This window comes from Mytilus trossulus, chromosome 5 (genome assembly GCF_036588685.1).
Source record: "Mytilus trossulus isolate FHL-02 chromosome 5, PNRI_Mtr1.1.1.hap1, whole genome shotgun sequence".
Lineage (NCBI taxonomy): Eukaryota > Metazoa > Mollusca > Bivalvia > Mytilida > Mytilidae > Mytilus > Mytilus trossulus.
The window spans coordinates 76,393,287-76,413,433 of NC_086377.1; the positions used below are offsets into that span (position 1 = coordinate 76,393,287).

At 36.8% G+C, this 20,147-nt stretch overlaps 2 protein-coding genes across 2 annotated transcripts in view; one reads left to right on the forward strand and one right to left on the reverse strand.

The window, feature by feature from the left end:
• The window catches only part of LOC134719170 (uncharacterized), a 38,913-nt gene extending 33,987 nt beyond the window's left edge, over positions 1-4,926 (forward strand). The window contains exon 12 of the mRNA XM_063582145.1: positions 962-4,926. Within this exon, the coding sequence (XP_063438215.1) occupies positions 962-1,296 (335 nt within the window). The 3' untranslated portion in view covers positions 1,297-4,926. The remainder of the gene's footprint in view (positions 1-961) is intronic.
• The window catches only part of LOC134718317 (uncharacterized), a 402,856-nt gene that overhangs the window by 322,309 nt on the left and 60,400 nt on the right, over positions 1-20,147 (reverse strand). The gene's annotated exons all lie outside the window — the stretch shown is intronic.

Here is a 20,147-nt window from a genome sequence, read left to right on the forward strand (position 1 = left end):
CTGCCTTGTAGCGGCATTAGCCTTCTCTTTTTCGAAATCTACAAGGATGTCTTTTACGTGCAAGAGATATGACTCTCTCTTAACATGGGTCAGCCATTTAGCGTCCCCTTCCGACGGACGGACTATCATCGTTTCCTCAAGACCATACTCACAAATGGTGTCCAGGGAGAGCCGAAAATTAAGTCCCCGCAATTTTCATCCCGGAACGGGGAACGAACTAGGAACCTTTGTGTTAGTAGTCTGATGCACTAACAACTAATGTATTATGTATGATTCTATCTCTCTTAAAAATGTTAACGGAATTTTCATATGTGTTTGATAATTACAACGCATAAATATCAATTCAATATATGCGATTGAAGAAATGAAAGATCATTCGATATTCAGCTTCATCATGAAACATTAGATTTAAGATAACAATGAATGAAACCGCAACAGTAGAAAAGCTAAATACCTAAAAAGGACCTACAAATTAGCCAAATCCATTTAAGACCAACTTTGCAGCAAATGAGTTGAAACCTTAGTTTCTGCATAATTTTTAAATTAATAAGGGTTTGTTATAAATAATGTCAGAACCAATGTAACAACAACTGAGCAGAATACTCTAGGGTAAAGGAAGTACATAGCCAGAGGTATCAACCAAGTGATGTTGAAAAGAGAAAACAACATGTAATAAATTTCATGCGGTCGAAATCGATTTTCTGGACTAAACTTCCTTTTAAGTCATGAAAGGTCGATAGTTATCAAAGGTACCAGGACTATAATGCAATGCGCCAGACGTGCGTTTCGTCTACACAAGACTCACTGGTGACGCTCAGTTCAAAACAGTAACAAAGCTAAACAAGTACAAAGTTGAAGAGCATTGAGTACCAAAAACTCCAAAAACATGTGCCAAATACGGCTAAGGTAATCTATTATATAGCACTTAGGAAAATAAAATGTCTCTTTATATATTTTGTAGGCTTTTCAGTCTGCAATGTTCCATTGTATAAAGTTCGTCTGCAAAAGAATTACGTTAAGGTTATCACTGACGTACAACATGAGAGCATAGTAGATCATCTAATATCAAGAGAGGTATTGTCAGTTGATGATGGGAAGAAGATAGAATCTGGTAAAACGCCACAGGAAAAGAACAGGATTTTAATGGACATGCTTTTGCGTAAAAATGAACAGGGATTTAATGAATTTCTCAAAGCCCTACGAAAAGACTCAATTTATGCAGACCTAGCAGAGCAAATAGAAAAGACCGAAGTTACTAGCACAGATACGGCAACCCTTCATAAATGCTTGAAATAAAATAAATGTAATTTCTTTTAAGAAAAAACAGCTAGGAAAACCATCAGTTAACAATCAATAGAAGGAGATATTGTCAATCCAATGCATCACGATTTGGTCACGTAAAAGATCCACTGAAAATTCAGAAATTATTGCGTGCATTTATTATTGCCTTTTTTTAAATGGACAAAAATGCGATATTAATTATTGCGATTCCAGGAGAATCTTTATACTAATACATGTATCAGATATAAGATTGTGAGTTCTTATTATTGCGATACTTACTCTGTCGTATTATTCGCATTAATAAAAACCTCGAAATAATTTCTGAATTTACAGTATGAATCACAATGTAATAGTGATAGCAATCATGTATCTTAAACATATTTCATTTGTGAGTGTCATGCATGGCAAGGAAAAAGCTAAAATATGTACCCCTTTTATGAGAGTTGATTCCTAAACGTCAATCCCAATATTCATTTGACGTGGCTTGGTAGTTATACAGCATGTCATTGTGTTATTGTGTTATTGTAAATTTTTGTATTCTCGCTTTCGTTTTTGCCAATATGCTTTGTCTATATGCCTTTTTGATTTTTTTATAGTGATTTAGACTATAACACAATGTTTACTGCTGTATCTTATTTTTGACAGTTTCACCTATTAAGTCTATTTACTTTGTTCACACACTGGCGTCAATATAATGGAATTCAATGCGACTTTTATACAAGTGATAGGTTTAACTAGCTATAAACCAGGTTCAATATACTATTTTCGACATAAGCAAATGTTTGTACAAAATCAGGAATATGAAAGTTGTTATCCATTCATGTAGCGTGTTTGAGCTCTTAATTTTGCCATTTGATTATGGACTTTCCATTATGAAAATTTTTCCGAGTTCTGTATTTTGAGCTATTTCACTTTTTACCAGTGTTCGTTCCTAAACAAATATGACAATATTATAAAACAGTCATAACACATTTGTTCAGGAAAATAATTTCAAAGTAATTTAATAGAATTATTGGAAACCAGAATTGCCACAGTTTATTAAGGCCACATACGTCTAGATGAACAAACCTTCGTGTTTTTTATAATATATAATTTTGTAAACAGATAATTTGCACACGTGATTTGTCATAACTACTGCGCTGGTAATACCCGTTAGAACGCAACAACCGCCAGGAGTGCCATCAACCCGTTGATTTTAAAAACTCGTTAAATATACTTAATTTGTTATGCTGGTGGGTAAACCAGCTGTGTCAATTAAATTTAAACTTATCATCATGTGTATAGGACCTTTTTTTTGTATAGTTAAATAATACCATAAATTTACATGTTGGACAGAGATCAACTGATAAACTGCTAGATTGAAATTGTTTGCAAATACATGGCTATTATCAATTCTGTCTTTCTGTAATGTGTATACAAGTATCCATCTATATTTGTAATTCACCATTAACAAAGGTTGAATTTCTGTAAATATAAAAAGTTCAATTTCTTATATCCTTTTACAGCTTTAACTGTACCACTTTTACACTGAAGTTTCGTACGAATTTGTATCCAAGAATGGAAAGTTCATTAGCACTTTTGTTTTTTTTAGAGGTCAAAACATAAGTCTGTGCAGCATATTTTAAACAATTCTATACCTCAAACTTATATGAGTTTAAACTGATACACAAATTATGTACTTTCTCACCCTTCACGTTTGGTCATACTCAGAATTTAGTTTGTCCGCTACTCATGTGTATGTATACTAGTTAAAAATTCCCAAGGTTTGTATCTTTGAGATGAACTATAGATATCATACCAGTAAATAAACAAAACAAAACATATATCAATAGTATATATCTCCCCTAGATACAATATCTAATATATACTATTTTAATAAATTTTGAATAACCTACATAGCTGCAATTAGGTTATTACGAGTTTCATTTCATTCGTAACTGTGTATATCAATCACTTAAAGCTGTTCAACAATACTTTAACCTTTTAGCCCCCAATCCCGCCTGTAGGCGTGATGGCGACAACCATTCTGTGATGGCCCGTATAACCCTCTATAATTTTTTTGAACTGCCCCAGCTGAACTGTCATGATAGCAGGGACTTCAACCAAGCTAGCCATGGTCCAAAAACTTTTCACAGATGTCTGTTCATGAAAATATGGCACTTTGAAAGCTGTTTAATATTTCAAAATCGGAAAAAACGTGAAAAGTAGCCAAAATCAGGTGGGGTGAGCAACTGTTTGTGGCCACTACGTAACTGGTAGTGACTGTAGGTATAAACTTTTATTATAAATGCATGCATAGGTGGTACAAGAACACAACGAGCTATAATATGGCCAATAGGAATCTAGTCTGTAAAATATAGCTCACCGTTTTGTCAAAAATCCATAAAAACGGACATTTGGGCAGACCTGATTTGACAATAATAATTCCCCAGCAAGACACTTAAGTCCCATATACTCCCAGTTAGCATAAAAGGACTGCTGTACCTATAGGGTAATACTTGAATGACAAAGAAACAGTCTGGTCAATGTTCACCTCTCAAGGTCGTTTTAAAATCGAAAAATAGACGGAAAATTACCATTTTTCAGTGGGGGTGTGTTCAAACCCACGAAAAAATATTCCATCTTCCACCCCAACCCCCATCCATGCCATCCACCACAAATTCTCAATACATAGTTTAAAAGATGACCATCAGTTACAGCATCAAGAGTGCATATAATTTGCATATGATTGCAAATTTTCGAAAATGCCTGAATTTCCAGAAATCTCTAATGGGCGAATGAGTTAATAGTTAATTAGTTCCTCTGAGTTCGGTATTTTTGTGTTTTTGCTTTTTAGTTATAAATGTAAGTCTAATGGATACTTAAGTATGCACATATGAAATTACTAAATCAGAGACCGAATCTTGTCTTTCATGCATTTCAGATTTTCTAAATTCTTGACAGTAGCTTGCTGTTATGGTGTTCATCGAGCAGCTACTTTAAATGTAAACTTGTAAATAAAAATGTCTCTTCATCAATAAGGTTTTGAACAAAAATGCAACGATATGCTCATATTATGTAAATTTAGTTATTGCTTAAAAAAACAAAGTTTTTGACATAATGCATCTGTTCTATCAAATGAAAATATTTTTCATTCATCAGAAAAAACGGATTTTGAATCCAAATAGATCAGTGATAATCACAGAATCATTATTTATTTTTCTAAACAAGATACTCAAATAATCAAAAATACAGTTCTAGATTATCAAATAATTAAATAATCATAAAATATTTGGTCTGGTAACTGAATAACCAAATAACCACAATAAAAACAGCTGAATAAATAAATACTCAATAACCCCATGAGGAGTCTTTTTGTCGGATATGATTTTGCAACAATAATAATAGTTTGATTTCATGCTTGATAATGTTTTCCTTGCACTCAATCACCCCAAATTTGTACTATAAAATCTTGTGCCAGATTTGTCATCAATTTGTCAGCCTTTTTCAATGCTTATACATTTTGCCTTCAAACAGCTAGTTATAAATTAATACAATTGTTTTATTTTAAATATATAGAAACTTTCTTATTTGCAAATTTAATATGATATGATACAGTTGTGTTTTTGTTGTTGATGTTATTATTGTAGCACTATATGTGTGTAAGAACTGTCTTATATTTGTATATATGTATAAACTGTTTGTGCATTCCACTACCCTTAAAAGTAAAATCAAAAGTAAATAAAGGTTTTTGTTCTTATTTATTGAGCCACAAAATGAAAGAAGCAGCGACACAGTGATCATGACAGTCTAACCATTAATAAAAACAGAAACTAGTTAAAAGACACAAAAGTCATATTCAAACTCATAAGTCGAAGACAAGCTGAAAATGCCATGTCTAAAAATAAATGCGACCAAAATACAAACAACAGTTTACAAAATGCAACGTAAAAAAATAGACTGAGAAGCAAAAAGACTTAAAAAAACTGGAAGCTGGAAACCCTTTTTCGTAAAATGAAAGGTACATACTTTGGTTACCCCATGTTTATCAGTAGAAACATTCTTTCAAAGATGAATAACACCTGATGTAAATAAAGGTTCATTTGCGTTGACAAAAAAACATTGTATACTTTTACAAGTCACTAATCAAACAATCGTTCCAGGTAGCACATGTTTACAAGTCACTAATCAAACAATCGTTCCAGGTAGCACATGTTTACCAGTCACTAATCAAACAATCGTTCCAGGTAGCACATGTTTACAAGTCACTAATCAAACAATCGTTCCAGGTAGCACATGTTTACAAGTCACTAATCAAACAATCGTTCAAGGTAGCACATGTTTACAAGTCACTAATCAAACAATCGTACCAAGTAGCACATGTTTACAAGTCACTAATCAAACAATCGTTCCAGGTAGCACATGTTTACAAGTCACTAATCAAACAATCGTTCCAGGTAGCACATGTTTACCAGTCACTAATCAAACAATCGTTCCAGGTAGCACATGTTTACCAGTCACTAATCAAACATACGTTCTAGGTAGCACATGTTTACAAGTCACTAATGAAACAATCGTACCAGGTAGCACATGTTTACCAGTCACTAATCAAACAATCGTTTCAGGTAGCACATGTTTACAAGTCACTAATCAAACAATCGTTCCAGGTAGCAAATGTTTACACGCCACTAATCAAACAATCGTACCAGGTAGCACATGTTTACAGGTCACTAATCAACCAATCGTTCCAGGTAGAACATGTTTACCAGTCACTAATCAAACAATCGTTCCAGGTAGCACATGTTTACAAGTCACTAATCAAACAATCGTTCCAGGTAGCACATGTTTACCAGTTACTAATCAAACAATCGTTACAGGTAGCACATGTTTACCAGTCACTAATCAAACAATCGTTACAGGTAGCACATGTTTACAAGCCACTAATCTAACAATCGTTACAGGTAGCACATGTTTACCAGTCACTAATCAAACAATCGTTCCAGGTAGCACATGTTTATAAGTCACTAATCAAACAATCGTTCCAGGTAGCACATGTTTACAAGTCACTAATCAAACAATCGTTCCAGGTAGCACATGTTTACCAGTTACTAATCAAACAATCGTTACAGGTAGCACATGTTTACCAGTTACTAATCAAACAATCGTTACAGGTAGCACATGTTTACCAGTTACTAATCAATCAATCGTACCAGGTAGCACATGTTTACAAGTCACTAATCAAACAATCGTTCCAGGTAGCACATGTTTACAAGTCACTAATCAAACAATCGTTCCAGGTAGAACATGTTTACAAGCCACTAATCAAACAATCGTTCCAGGTAGAACATGTTTACCAGTTACTAATCAAACAATCGTTACAGGTAGCACATGTTTACAAGTCACTAATCAAACAATCGTTCCAGGTAGCACATGTTTACAAGTCACTAATCAAACAATCGTTCCAGGTAGCACATGTTTACAAGCCACTAATCAAACAATTGTTACAGGTAGCACATGTTTACCAGTCACTAATCAAACAATCGTTACAGGTAGCACATGTTTACCAGTTACTAATCAAACAATCGTTACAGGTAGCACATGTTTACCAGTCACTAATCAAACAATCGTACCAGGTAGCACATGTTTACCAGTCACTAATCAAACAATCGTTCCAGGTAGCACATGTTTACAAGTCACTAATCAAACAATCGTTCCAGGTAGCACATGTTTACAAGTCACTAATCAAACAATCGTTCAAAGTAGCACATGTTTACCAGTCACTAATCAAACAATCGTTACAGGTAGCACATGTTTACCAGTCACTAATCAAACAATCGTACCAGGTAGCACATGTTTACAAGTCACTAATCAAACAATCATTCCAGGTAGCACATGTTTACAAGCCACTAATCAAACAATCGTTACAGGTAGCACATGTTTACGATTCACTAATCAATCAATCGTACCAGGTAGCACATGTTTACCAGTCACTAATCAAACAATCTTTCCAGGTAGCACATGTTTACCAGTCACTAATCAAACAATCGTACCAGGTAGCACATGTTTACCAGTTACTAATCAAACAATCGTTACAGGTAGCACATGTTTACCAGTCACTAATCAAACAATCGTTCCAGATAGCACATGTTTACCAGTCACTAATCAAACAATCGTTCCAGGTAGCACATGTTTACCAGTCACTAATCAAACAATCGTTCAAGGTAGCACATGTTTACAGGTCACTAATCAAACAATCGTACCAGGTAGCACATGTTTACCAGTCACTAATCAAACAATCGTACCAGGTAGCACATGTTTACCAGTCACTAATCAAACAATCATTCCAGGTAGCACATGTTTACAAGTCACTAATCAAACAATCGTACCAGGTAGCACATGTTTACAGGTCACTAATCAAACAATCGTTCCAGGTAGCACATGTTTACAGGTCACTAATCAAACAATCGTTCCAGGTAGCACATGTTTACAAGTCACTCATCAAACAATCGTTCCAGGTAGCACATGTTTACAAGTCACTAATCAAACAATCGTTCCAGGTAGCACATGTTTACCAGTCACTAATCAAACAATCGTTCCAGGTAGCACATGTTTACAAGCCACTAATCAAACAATCGTTCCAGGTAGCACATGTTTACCAGTCACTAATCAAACAATCGTTCCAGGTAGCACATGTTTACAAGCCACTAATCAAACAATCGTTCCAGGTAGCACATGTTTACAAGTCACTAATCAAACAATCGTTCCAGGTAGTACATGTTTACCAGTCACTAATCAAACAATCGTTCCAGGTAGCACATGTTTACAAGTCACTAATCAAACAATCGTTCCAGGTAGAACAGGTTTACCAGTCACTAATAAAACAATCGTTCCAGGTAGAACATGTTTACAAGTCACTAATCAAACAATCGTTACAGGTAGCACATGTTTACAAGTCACTAATCAAACAATCGTTCCAGGTAGCACATGTTTACCAGTCACTAATCAAACAATCGTTCCAGGTAGCACATGTTTACAAGTCACTAATCAAACAATCGTTCCAGGTAGCACATGTTTACCAGTCAATAATCAAACAATCGTTCCAGGTAGCACATGTTTACAAGCCACTAATCAAACAATCGTTCCAGGTAGCACATGTTTACAAGCCACTAATCAAACAATCGTTCCAGGTAGCACATGTTTACCAGTCACTAATCAAACAATCGTTTCAGGTAGCACATGTTTACAAGTCACTAATCAAACAATCGTTCCAGGTAGCACATGTTTACAAGCCACTAATCAAACAATCGTTCCAGGTAGCACATGTTTACAAGTCACTAATCAAACAATCGTTCCAGGTAGCACATGTTTACAAGTCACTAATCAAACAATCGTTCCAGGTAGAACAGGTTTACCAGTCACTAATAAAACAATCGTTCCAGGTAGAACATGTTTATCAGTCACTAATCAAACAATCGTACCAGGTAGCACATGTTTACAGGTCACTAATCAAACAATCGTTACAGGTAGCACATGTTTACCAGTTACTAATCAATCAATCGTACCAGGTAGCACATGTTTACAAGTCACTAATGAAACAATCGTACCAGGTAGCACATGTTTACCAGTTACTAATCAAACAATCGTTCCAGGTAGCACATGTTTACAAGTCACTAATCAAACAATCGTTCCAGGTAGCACATGTTTACAAGTCACTAATCAAACAATCGTTCCAGGTAGCACATGTTTACAAGTCACTAATCAAACAATCGTTCAAGGTAGCACATGTTTACAAGTCACTAATCAAACAATCGTACCAAGTAGCACATGTTTACAAGTCACTAATCAAACAATAGTACCAGGTAGCACATGTTTACAAGTCACTAATCAAACAATCGTTCCAGGTAGCACATGTTTACCAGTTACTAATCAAACAATCGTACCAGGTAGCACATGTTTACCAGTCACTAATCAAACAATCGTACCAGGTAGAACATGTTTACCAGTCACTAATCAAACAATCATTCCAGGTAGCACATGTTAACAAGTCACTAATCAAACAATCGTACCAGGTCGCACATGTTTACAAGTCCCTAATCAAACAATCGTACCAGGTAGCACATGTTTACAAGTCACTAATCAAACAATCGTTCCAGGTAGCACATATTTACCAGTCACTAATCAAACAATCGTTCCAGGTAGCACATGTTTACAAGTCACTAATCAAACAATCGTACCAGGTAGCACATGTTTACCAGTCACTAATCAAACAATCGTTCCAGGTAGAACATGTTTACCAGTCACTAATCAAACAATCGTTCCAGGTAGCACATGTTTACCAGTCACTAATCAAACAATCGTTCCAGGTAGCACATGTTTACCAGTCACTAATCAAACATACGTTCTAGGTAGCACATGTTTACAAGTCACTAATGAAACAATCGTACCAGGTAGCACATGTTTACCAGTCACTAATCAAACAATCGTTTCAGGTAGCACATGTTTACAAGTCACTAATCAAACAATCGTTCCAGGTAGCAAATGTTTACACGCCACTAATCAAACAATCGTACCAGGTAGCACATGTTTACAGGTCACTAATCAACCAATCGTTCCAGGTAGAACATGTTTACCAGTCACTAATCAAACAATCGTTCCAGGTAGCACATGTTTACAAGTCACTAATCAAACAATCGTTCCAGGTAGCACATGTTTACCAGTTACTAATCAAACAATCGTTACAGGTAGCACATGTTTACCAGTCACTAATCAAACAATCGTTACAGGTAGCACATGTTTACAAGCCACTAATCTAACAATCGTTACAGGTAGCACATGTTTACCATTCACTAATCAAACAATCGTTCCAGGTAGCACATGTTTACAAGTCACTAATCAAACAATCGTTCCAGGTAGCACATGTTTACAAGTCACTAATCAAACAATCGTTCCAGGTAGCACATGTTTACCAGTTACTAATCAAACAATCGTTACAGGTAGCACATGTTTACCAGTTACTAATCAAACAATCGTTACAGGTAGCACATGTTTACCAGTTACTAATCAATCAATCGTACCAGGTAGCACATGTTTACAAGTCACTAATCAAACAATCGTTCCAGGTAGCACATGTTTACAAGTCACTAATCAAACAATCGTTCCAGGTAGAACATGTTTACAAGCCACTAATCAAACAATCGTTCCAGGTAGAACATGTTTACCAGTTACTAATCAAACAATCGTTACAGGTAGCACATGTTTACAAGTCACTAATCAAACAATCGTTCCAGGTAGCACATGTTTACAAGTCACTAATCAAACAATCGTTCCAGGTAGCACATGTTTACAAGCCACTAATCAAACAATCGTTCCAGGTAGCACATGTTTACCAGTCACTAATCAAACAATCGTTACAGGTAGCACATGTTTACCAGTTACTAATCAAACAATCGTTACAGGTAGCACATGTTTACCAGTCACTAATCAAACAATCGTACCAGGTAGCACATGTTTACCAGTCACTAATCAAACAATCGTTCCAGGTAGCACATGTTTACAAGTCACTAATCAAACAATCGTTCCAGGTAGCACATGTTTACAAGTCACTAATCAAACAATCGTTCAAAGTAGCACATGTTTACCAGTCACTAATCAAACAATCGTTACAGGTAGCACATGTTTACCAGTCACTAATCAAACAATCGTACCAGGTAGCACATGTTTACAAGTCACTAATCAAACAATCATTCCAGGTAGCACATGTTTACAAGCCACTAATCAAACAATCGTTACAGGTAGCACATGTTTACGATTCACTAATCAATCAATCGTACCAGGTAGCACATGTTTACCAGTCACTAATCAAACAATCTTTCCAGGTAGCACATGTTTACCAGTCACTAATCAAACAATCGTACCAGGTAGCACATGTTTACCAGTTACTAATCAAACAATCGTTACAGGTAGCACATGTTTACCAGTCACTAATCAAACAATCGTTCCAGATAGCACATGTTTACCAGTCACTAATCAAACAATCGTTCCAGGTAGCACATGTTTACCAGTCACTAATCAAACAATCGTTCAAGGTAGCACATGTTTACAGGTCACTAATCAAACAATCGTACCAGGTAGCACATGTTTACCAGTCACTAATCAAACAATCGTACCAGGTAGCACATGTTTACCAGTCACTAATCAAACAATCATTCCAGGTAGCACATGTTTACAAGTCACTAATCAAACAATCGTACCAGGTAGCACATGTTTACAGGTCACTAATCAAACAATCGTTCCAGGTAGCACATGTTTACAGGTCACTAATCAAACAATCGTTCCAGGTAGCACATGTTTACAAGTCACTCATCAAACAATCGTTCCAGGTAGCACATGTTTACAAGCCACTAATCAAACAATCGTTCCAGGTAGCACATGTTTACCAGTCACTAATCAAACAATCGTTCCAGGTAGCACATGTTTACAAGCCACTAATCAAACAATCGTTCCAGGTAGCACATGTTTACCAGTCACTAATCAAACAATCGTTCCAGGTAGCACATGTTTACAAGCCACTAATCAAACAATCGTTCCAGGTAGCACATGTTTACAAGTCACTAATCAAACAATCGTTCCAGGTAGTACATGTTTACCAGTCACTAATCAAACAATCGTTCCAGGTAGCACATGTTTACAAGTCACTAATCAAACAATCGTTCCAGGTAGAACAGGTTTACCAGTCACTAATAAAACAATCGTTCCAGGTAGAACATGTTTACAAGTCACTAATCAAACAATCGTTACAGGTAGCACATGTTTACAAGTCACTAATCAAACAATCGTTCCAGGTAGCACATGTTTACCAGTCACTAATCAAACAATCGTTCCAGGTAGCACATGTTTACAAGTCACTAATCAAACAATCGTTCCAGGTAGCACATGTTTACCAGTCAATAATCAAACAATCGTTCCAGGTAGCACATGTTTACAAGCCACTAATCAAACAATCGTTCCAGGTAGCACATGTTTACCAGTTACTAATCAAACAATCGTTACAGGTAGCACATGTTTACCAGTTACTAATCAAACAATCGTTACAGGTAGCACATGTTTACCAGTTACTAATCAATCAATCGTACCAGGTAGCACATGTTTACAAGTCACTAATCAAACAATCGTTCCAGGTAGCACATGTTTACAAGTCACTAATCAAACAATCGTTCCAGGTAGAACATGTTTACAAGCCACTAATCAAACAATCGTTCCAGGTAGAACATGTTTACCAGTTACTAATCAAACAATCGTTACAGGTAGCACATGTTTACAAGTCACTAATCAAACAATCGTTCCAGGTAGCACATGTTTACAAGTCACTAATCAAACAATCGTTCCAGGTAGCACATGTTTACAAGCCACTAATCAAACAATCGTTCCAGGTAGCACATGTTTACCAGTCACTAATCAAACAATCGTTACAGGTAGCACATGTTTACCAGTTACTAATCAAACAATCGTTACAGGTAGCACATGTTTACCAGTCACTAATCAAACAATCGTACCAGGTAGCACATGTTTACCAGTCACTAATCAAACAATCGTTCCAGGTAGCACATGTTTACAAGTCACTAATCAAACAATCGTTCCAGGTAGCACATGTTTACAAGTCACTAATCAAACAATCGTTCAAAGTAGCACATGTTTACCAGTCACTAATCAAACAATCGTTACAGGTAGCACATGTTTACCAGTCACTAATCAAACAATCGTACCAGGTAGCACATGTTTACAAGTCACTAATCAAACAATCATTCCAGGTAGCACATGTTTACAAGCCACTAATCAAACAATCGTTACAGGTAGCACATGTTTACGATTCACTAATCAATCAATCGTACCAGGTAGCACATGTTTACCAGTCACTAATCAAACAATCTTTCCAGGTAGCACATGTTTACCAGTCACTAATCAAACAATCGTACCAGGTAGCACATGTTTACCAGTTACTAATCAAACAATCGTTACAGGTAGCACATGTTTACCAGTCACTAATCAAACAATCGTTCCAGATAGCACATGTTTACCAGTCACTAATCAAACAATCGTTCCAGGTAGCACATGTTTACCAGTCACTAATCAAACAATCGTTCAAGGTAGCACATGTTTACAGGTCACTAATCAAACAATCGTACCAGGTAGCACATGTTTACCAGTCACTAATCAAACAATCGTACCAGGTAGCACATGTTTACCAGTCACTAATCAAACAATCATTCCAGGTAGCACATGTTTACAAGTCACTAATCAAACAATCGTACCAGGTAGCACATGTTTACAGGTCACTAATCAAACAATCGTTCCAGGTAGCACATGTTTACAGGTCACTAATCAAACAATCGTTCCAGGTAGCACATGTTTACAAGTCACTCATCAAACAATCGTTCCAGGTAGCACATGTTTACAAGCCACTAATCAAACAATCGTTCCAGGTAGCACATGTTTACCAGTCACTAATCAAACAATCGTTCCAGGTAGCACATGTTTACAAGCCACTAATCAAACAATCGTTCCAGGTAGCACATGTTTACCAGTCACTAATCAAACAATCGTTCCAGGTAGCACATGTTTACAAGCCACTAATCAAACAATCGTTCCAGGTAGCACATGTTTACAAGTCACTAATCAAACAATCGTTCCAGGTAGTACATGTTTACCAGTCACTAATCAAACAATCGTTCCAGGTAGCACATGTTTACAAGTCACTAATCAAACAATCGTTCCAGGTAGAACAGGTTTACCAGTCACTAATAAAACAATCGTTCCAGGTAGAACATGTTTACAAGTCACTAATCAAACAATCGTTACAGGTAGCACATGTTTACAAGTCACTAATCAAACAATCGTTCCAGGTAGCACATGTTTACCAGTCACTAATCAAACAATCGTTCCAGGTAGCACATGTTTACAAGTCACTAATCAAACAATCGTTCCAGGTAGCACATGTTTACCAGTCAATAATCAAACAATCGTTCCAGGTAGCACATGTTTACAAGCCACTAATCAAACAATCGTTCCAGGTAGCACATGTTTACAAGCCACTAATCAAACAATCGTTCCAGGTAGCACATGTTTACCAGTCACTAATCAAACAATCGTTTCAGGTAGCACATGTTTACAAGTCACTAATCAAACAATCGTTCCAGGTAGCACATGTTTACAAGCCACTAATCAAACAATCGTTCCAGGTAGCACATGTTTACAAGTCACTAATCAAACAATCGTTCCAGGTAGCACATGTTTACAAGTCACTAATCAAACAATCGTTCCAGGTAGAACAGGTTTACCAGTCACTAATAAAACAATCGTTCCAGGTAGAACATGTTTATCAGTCACTAATCAAACAATCGTACCAGGTAGCACATGTTTACAGGTCACTAATCAAACAATCGTTACAGGTAGCACATGTTTACCAGTTACTAATCAATCAATCGTACCAGGTAGCACATGTTTACAAGTCACTAATGAAACAATCGTACCAGGTAGCACATGTTTACCAGTTACTAATCAAACAATCGTTCCAGGTAGCACATGTTTACAAGTCACTAATCAAACAATCGTTCCAGGTAGCACATGTTTACAAGTCACTAATCAAACAATCGTTCCAGGTAGCACATGTTTACAAGTCACTAATCAAACAATCGTTCAAGGTAGCACATGTTTACAAGTCACTAATCAAACAATCGTACCAAGTAGCACATGTTTACAAGTCACTAATCAAACAATAGTACCAGGTAGCACATGTTTACAAGTCACTAATCAAACAATCGTTCCAGGTAGCACATGTTTACCAGTTACTAATCAAACAATCGTACCAGGTAGCACATGTTTACCAGTCACTAATCAAACAATCGTACCAGGTAGAACATGTTTACCAGTCACTAATCAAACAATCATTCCAGGTAGCACATGTTAACAAGTCACTAATCAAACAATCGTACCAGGTCGCACATGTTTACAAGTCCCTAATCAAACAATCGTACCAGGTAGCACATGTTTACAAGTCACTAATCAAACAATCGTTCCAGGTAGCACATATTTACCAGTCACTAATCAAACAATCGTTCCAGGTAGCACATGTTTACAAGTCACTAATCAAACAATCGTACCAGGTAGCACATGTTTACCAGTCACTAATCAAACAATCGTTCCAGGTAGAACATGTTTACCAGTCACTAATCAAACAATCGTTCCAGGTAGCACATGTTTACCAGTCATAAATCAAACAATCGTTCCAGGTAGCACATGTTTACCAGTCAATAATCAAACAATCGTACCAGATAGCACATGTTTACCAGTCACTAATCAAACAATCGTTTCAGGTAGCACATGTTTACAAGTCACTAATCAAACAATCGTTCCAGGTAGCACATGTTTACAAGCCACTAATCAAACAATCGTACCAGGTAGCACATATTTACAGGTCACTAATCAACCAATCGTTCCACGTAGAACATGTTTACCAGTCACTAATCAAACAATCGTTCCAGGTAGCACATGTTTACAAGTCACTAATCAAACAATCGTACCAGGTAGCACATGTTTACCAGTCACTAATCAAACAATCGTTCCAGGTAGAACATGTTTACCAGTCACTAATCAAACAATCGTTCCAGGTAGCACATGTTTACCAGTCACTTATCAAACAATCGTTCCAGGTAGCACATGTTTACCAGTCACTTATCAAACAATCGTTCCAGGTAGCACATGTTTACAAGTCACTAATCAAACAATCGTACCAGGTAGCACATGTTTACCAGTCACTAATCAAACAATCGTACCAGGTAGCACATGTTTACCAGTCACTAATCAAACAATCGTACCAGGTAGCACATGTTTACCAGTCACTAATCAAACAATCTTACCAGGTAGCACATGTTTACCAGTCACTAATCAAACAATCGTACCAGGTAGCACATGTTTACAAGTCACTAATCAAACAATCGTTCCAGGTAGCACATGTTTACCAGTCACTAATCAAACAATCGTTCCAGGTAGCACATGTTTACAAGTCACTAATCAAACAATCGTTCCAGGTAGCACATGTTTACAAGTCACTAATCAAACAATCGTTCAAGGTAGCACATGTTTACAAGTCACTAATCAAACAATCGTACCAAGTAGCACATGTTTACAAGTCACTAATCAAACAATCGTTCCAGGTAGCACATGTTTACAAGTCACTAATCAAACAATCGTTCCAGGTAGCACATGTTTACCAGTCACTAATCAAACAATCGTTCCAGGTAGCACATGTTTACCAGTCACTAATCAAACATACGTTCTAGGTAGCACATGTTTACAAGTCACTAATGAAACAATCGTACCAGGTAGCACATGTTTACCAGTCACTAATAAAACAATCGTTTCAGGTAGCACATGTTTACAAGTCACTAATCAAACAATCGTTCCAGGTAGCAAATGTTTACACGCCACTAATCAAACAATCGTACCAGGTAGCACATGTTTACAGGTCACTAATCAACCAATCGTTCCAGGTAGAACATGTTTACCAGTCACTAATCAAACAATCGTTCCAGGTAGCACATGTTTACAAGTCACTAATCAAACAATCGTTCCAGGTAGCACATGTTTACCAGTTACTAATCAAACAATCGTTACAGGTAGCACATGTTTACCAGTCACTAATCAAACAATCGTTACAGGTAGCACATGTTTACAAGCCACTAATCTAACAATCGTTACAGGTAGCACATGTTTACCATTCACTAATCAAACAATCGTTCCAGGTAGCACATGTTTACAAGTCACTAATCAAACAATCGTTCCAGGTAGCACATGTTTACAAGTCACTAATCAAACAATCGTTCCAGGTAGCACATGTTTACCAGTTACTAATCAAACAATCGTTACAGGTAGCACATGTTTACCAGTTACTAATCAAACAATCGTTACAGGTAGCACATGTTTACCAGTTACTAATCAATCAATCGTACCAGGTAGCACATGTTTACAAGTCACTAATCAAACAATCGTTCCAGGTAGCACATGTTTACAAGTCACTAATCAAACAATCGTTCCAGGTAGAACATGTTTACAAGCCACTAATCAAACAATCGTTCCAGGTAGAACATGTTTACCAGTTACTAATCAAACAATCGTTACAGGTAGCACATGTTTACAAGTCACTAATCAAACAATCGTTCCAGGTAGCACATGTTTACAAGTCACTAATCAAACAATCGTTCCAGGTAGCACATGTTTACAAGCCACTAATCAAACAATTGTTACAGGTAGAACATGTTTACCAGTCACTAATCAAACAATCGTTACAGGTAGCACATGTTTACCAGTTACTAATCAAACAATCGTTACAGGTAGCACATGTTTACCAGTCACTAATCAAACAATCGTACCAGGTAGCACATGTTTACCAGTCACTAATCAAACAATCGTTCCAGGTAGCACATGTTTACAAGTCACTAATCAAACAATCGTTCCAGGTAGCACATGTTTACAAGTCACTAATCAAACAATCGTTCAAAGTAGCACATGTTTACCAGTCACTAATCAAACAATCGTTACAGGTAGCACATGTTTACCAGTCACTAATCAAACAATCGTACCAGGTAGCACATGTTTACAAGTCACTAATCAAACAATCATTCCAGGTAGCACATGTTTACAAGCCACTAATCAAACAATCGTTACAGGTAGCACATGTTTACGATTCACTAATCAATCAATCGTACCAGGTAGCACATGTTTACCAGTCACTAATCAAACAATCTTTCCAGGTAGCACATGTTTACCAGTCACTAATCAAACAATCGTACCAGGTAGCACATGTTTACCAGTTACTAATCAAACAATCGTTACAGGTAGCACATGTTTACCAGTCACTAATCAAACAATCGTTCCAGATAGCACATGTTTACCAGTCACTAATCAAACAATCGTTCCAGGTAGCACATGTTTACCAGTCACTAATCAAACAATCGTTCAAGGTAGCACATGTTTACAGGTCACTAATCAAACAATCGTACCAGGTAGCACATGTTTACCAGTCACTAATCAAACAATCGTACCAGGTAGCACATGTTTACCAGTCACTAATCAAACAATCATTCCAGGTAGCACATGTTTACAAGTCACTAATCAAACAATCGTACCAGGTAGCACATGTTTACAGGTCACTAATCAAACAATCGTTCCAGGTAGCACATGTTTACAGGTCACTAATCAAACAATCGTTCCAGGTAGCACATGTTTACAAGTCACTCATCAAACAATCGTTCCAGGTAGCACATGTTTACAAGTCACTAATCAAACAATCGTTCCAGGTAGCACATGTTTACCAGTCACTAATCAAACAATCGTTCCAGGTAGCACATGTTTACAAGCCACTAATCAAACAATCGTTCCAGGTAGCACATGTTTACCAGTCACTAATCAAACAATCGTTCCAGGTAGCACATGTTTACAAGCCACTAATCAAACAATCGTTCCAGGTAGCACATGTTTACAAGTCACTAATCAAACAATCGTTCCAGGTAGTACATGTTTACCAGTCACTAATCAAACAATCGTTCCAGGTAGCACATGTTTACAAGTCACTAATCAAACAATCGTTCCAGGTAGAACAGGTTTACCAGTCACTAATAAAACAATCGTTCCAGGTAGAACATGTTTACAAGTCACTAATCAAACAATCGTTACAGGTAGCACATGTTTACAAGTCACTAATCAAACAATCGTTCCAGGTAGCACATGTTTACCAGTCACTAATCAAACAATCGTTCCAGGTAGCACATGTTTACAAGTCACTAATCAAACAATCGTTCCAGGTAGCACATGTTTACCAGTCAATAATCAAACAATCGTTCCAGGTAGCACATGTTTACAAGCCACTAATCAAACAATCGTTCCAGGTAGCACATGTTTACAAGTCACTAATCAAACAATCGTTCCAGGTAGAACAGGTTTACCAGTCACTAATAAAACAATCGTTCCAGGTAGAACATGTTTACAAGTCACTAATCAAACAATCGTTACAGGTAGCACATGTTTACAAGTCACTAATCAAACAATCGTTCCAGGTAGCACATGTTTACCAGTCACTAATCAAACAATCGTTCCAGGTAGCACATGTTTACAAGTCACTAATCAAACAATCGTTCCAGGTAGCACATGTTTACCAGTCAATAATCAAACAATCGTTCCAGGTAGCACATGTTTACAAGCCACTAATCAAACAATCGTTCCAGGTAGCACATGTTTACAAGCCACTAATCAAACAATCGTTCCAGGTAGCACATGTTTACCAGTCACTAATCAAACAATCGTTTCAGGTAGCACATGTTTACAAGTCACTAATCAAACAATCGTTCCAGGTAGCACATGTTTACAAGCCACTAATCAAACAATCGTTCCAGGTAGCACATGTTTACAAGTCACTAATCAAACAATCGTTCCAGGTAGCACATGTTTACAAGTCACTAATCAAACAATCGTTCCAGGTAGAACAGGTTTACCAGTCACTAATAAAACAATCGTTCCAGGTAGAACATGTTTATCAGTCACTAATCAAACAATCGTACCAGGTAGCACATGTTTACAGGTCACTAATCAAACAATCGTTACAGGTAGCACATGTTTACCAGTTACTAATCAATCAATCGTACCAGGTAGCACATGTTTACAAGTCACTAATGAAACAATCGTACCAGGTAGCACATGTTTACCAGTTACTAATCAAACAATCGTTCCAGGTAGCACATGTTTACAAGTCACTAATCAAACAATCGTTCCAGGTAGCACATGTTTACAAGTCACTAATCAAACAATCGTTCCAGGTAGCACATGTTTACAAGTCACTA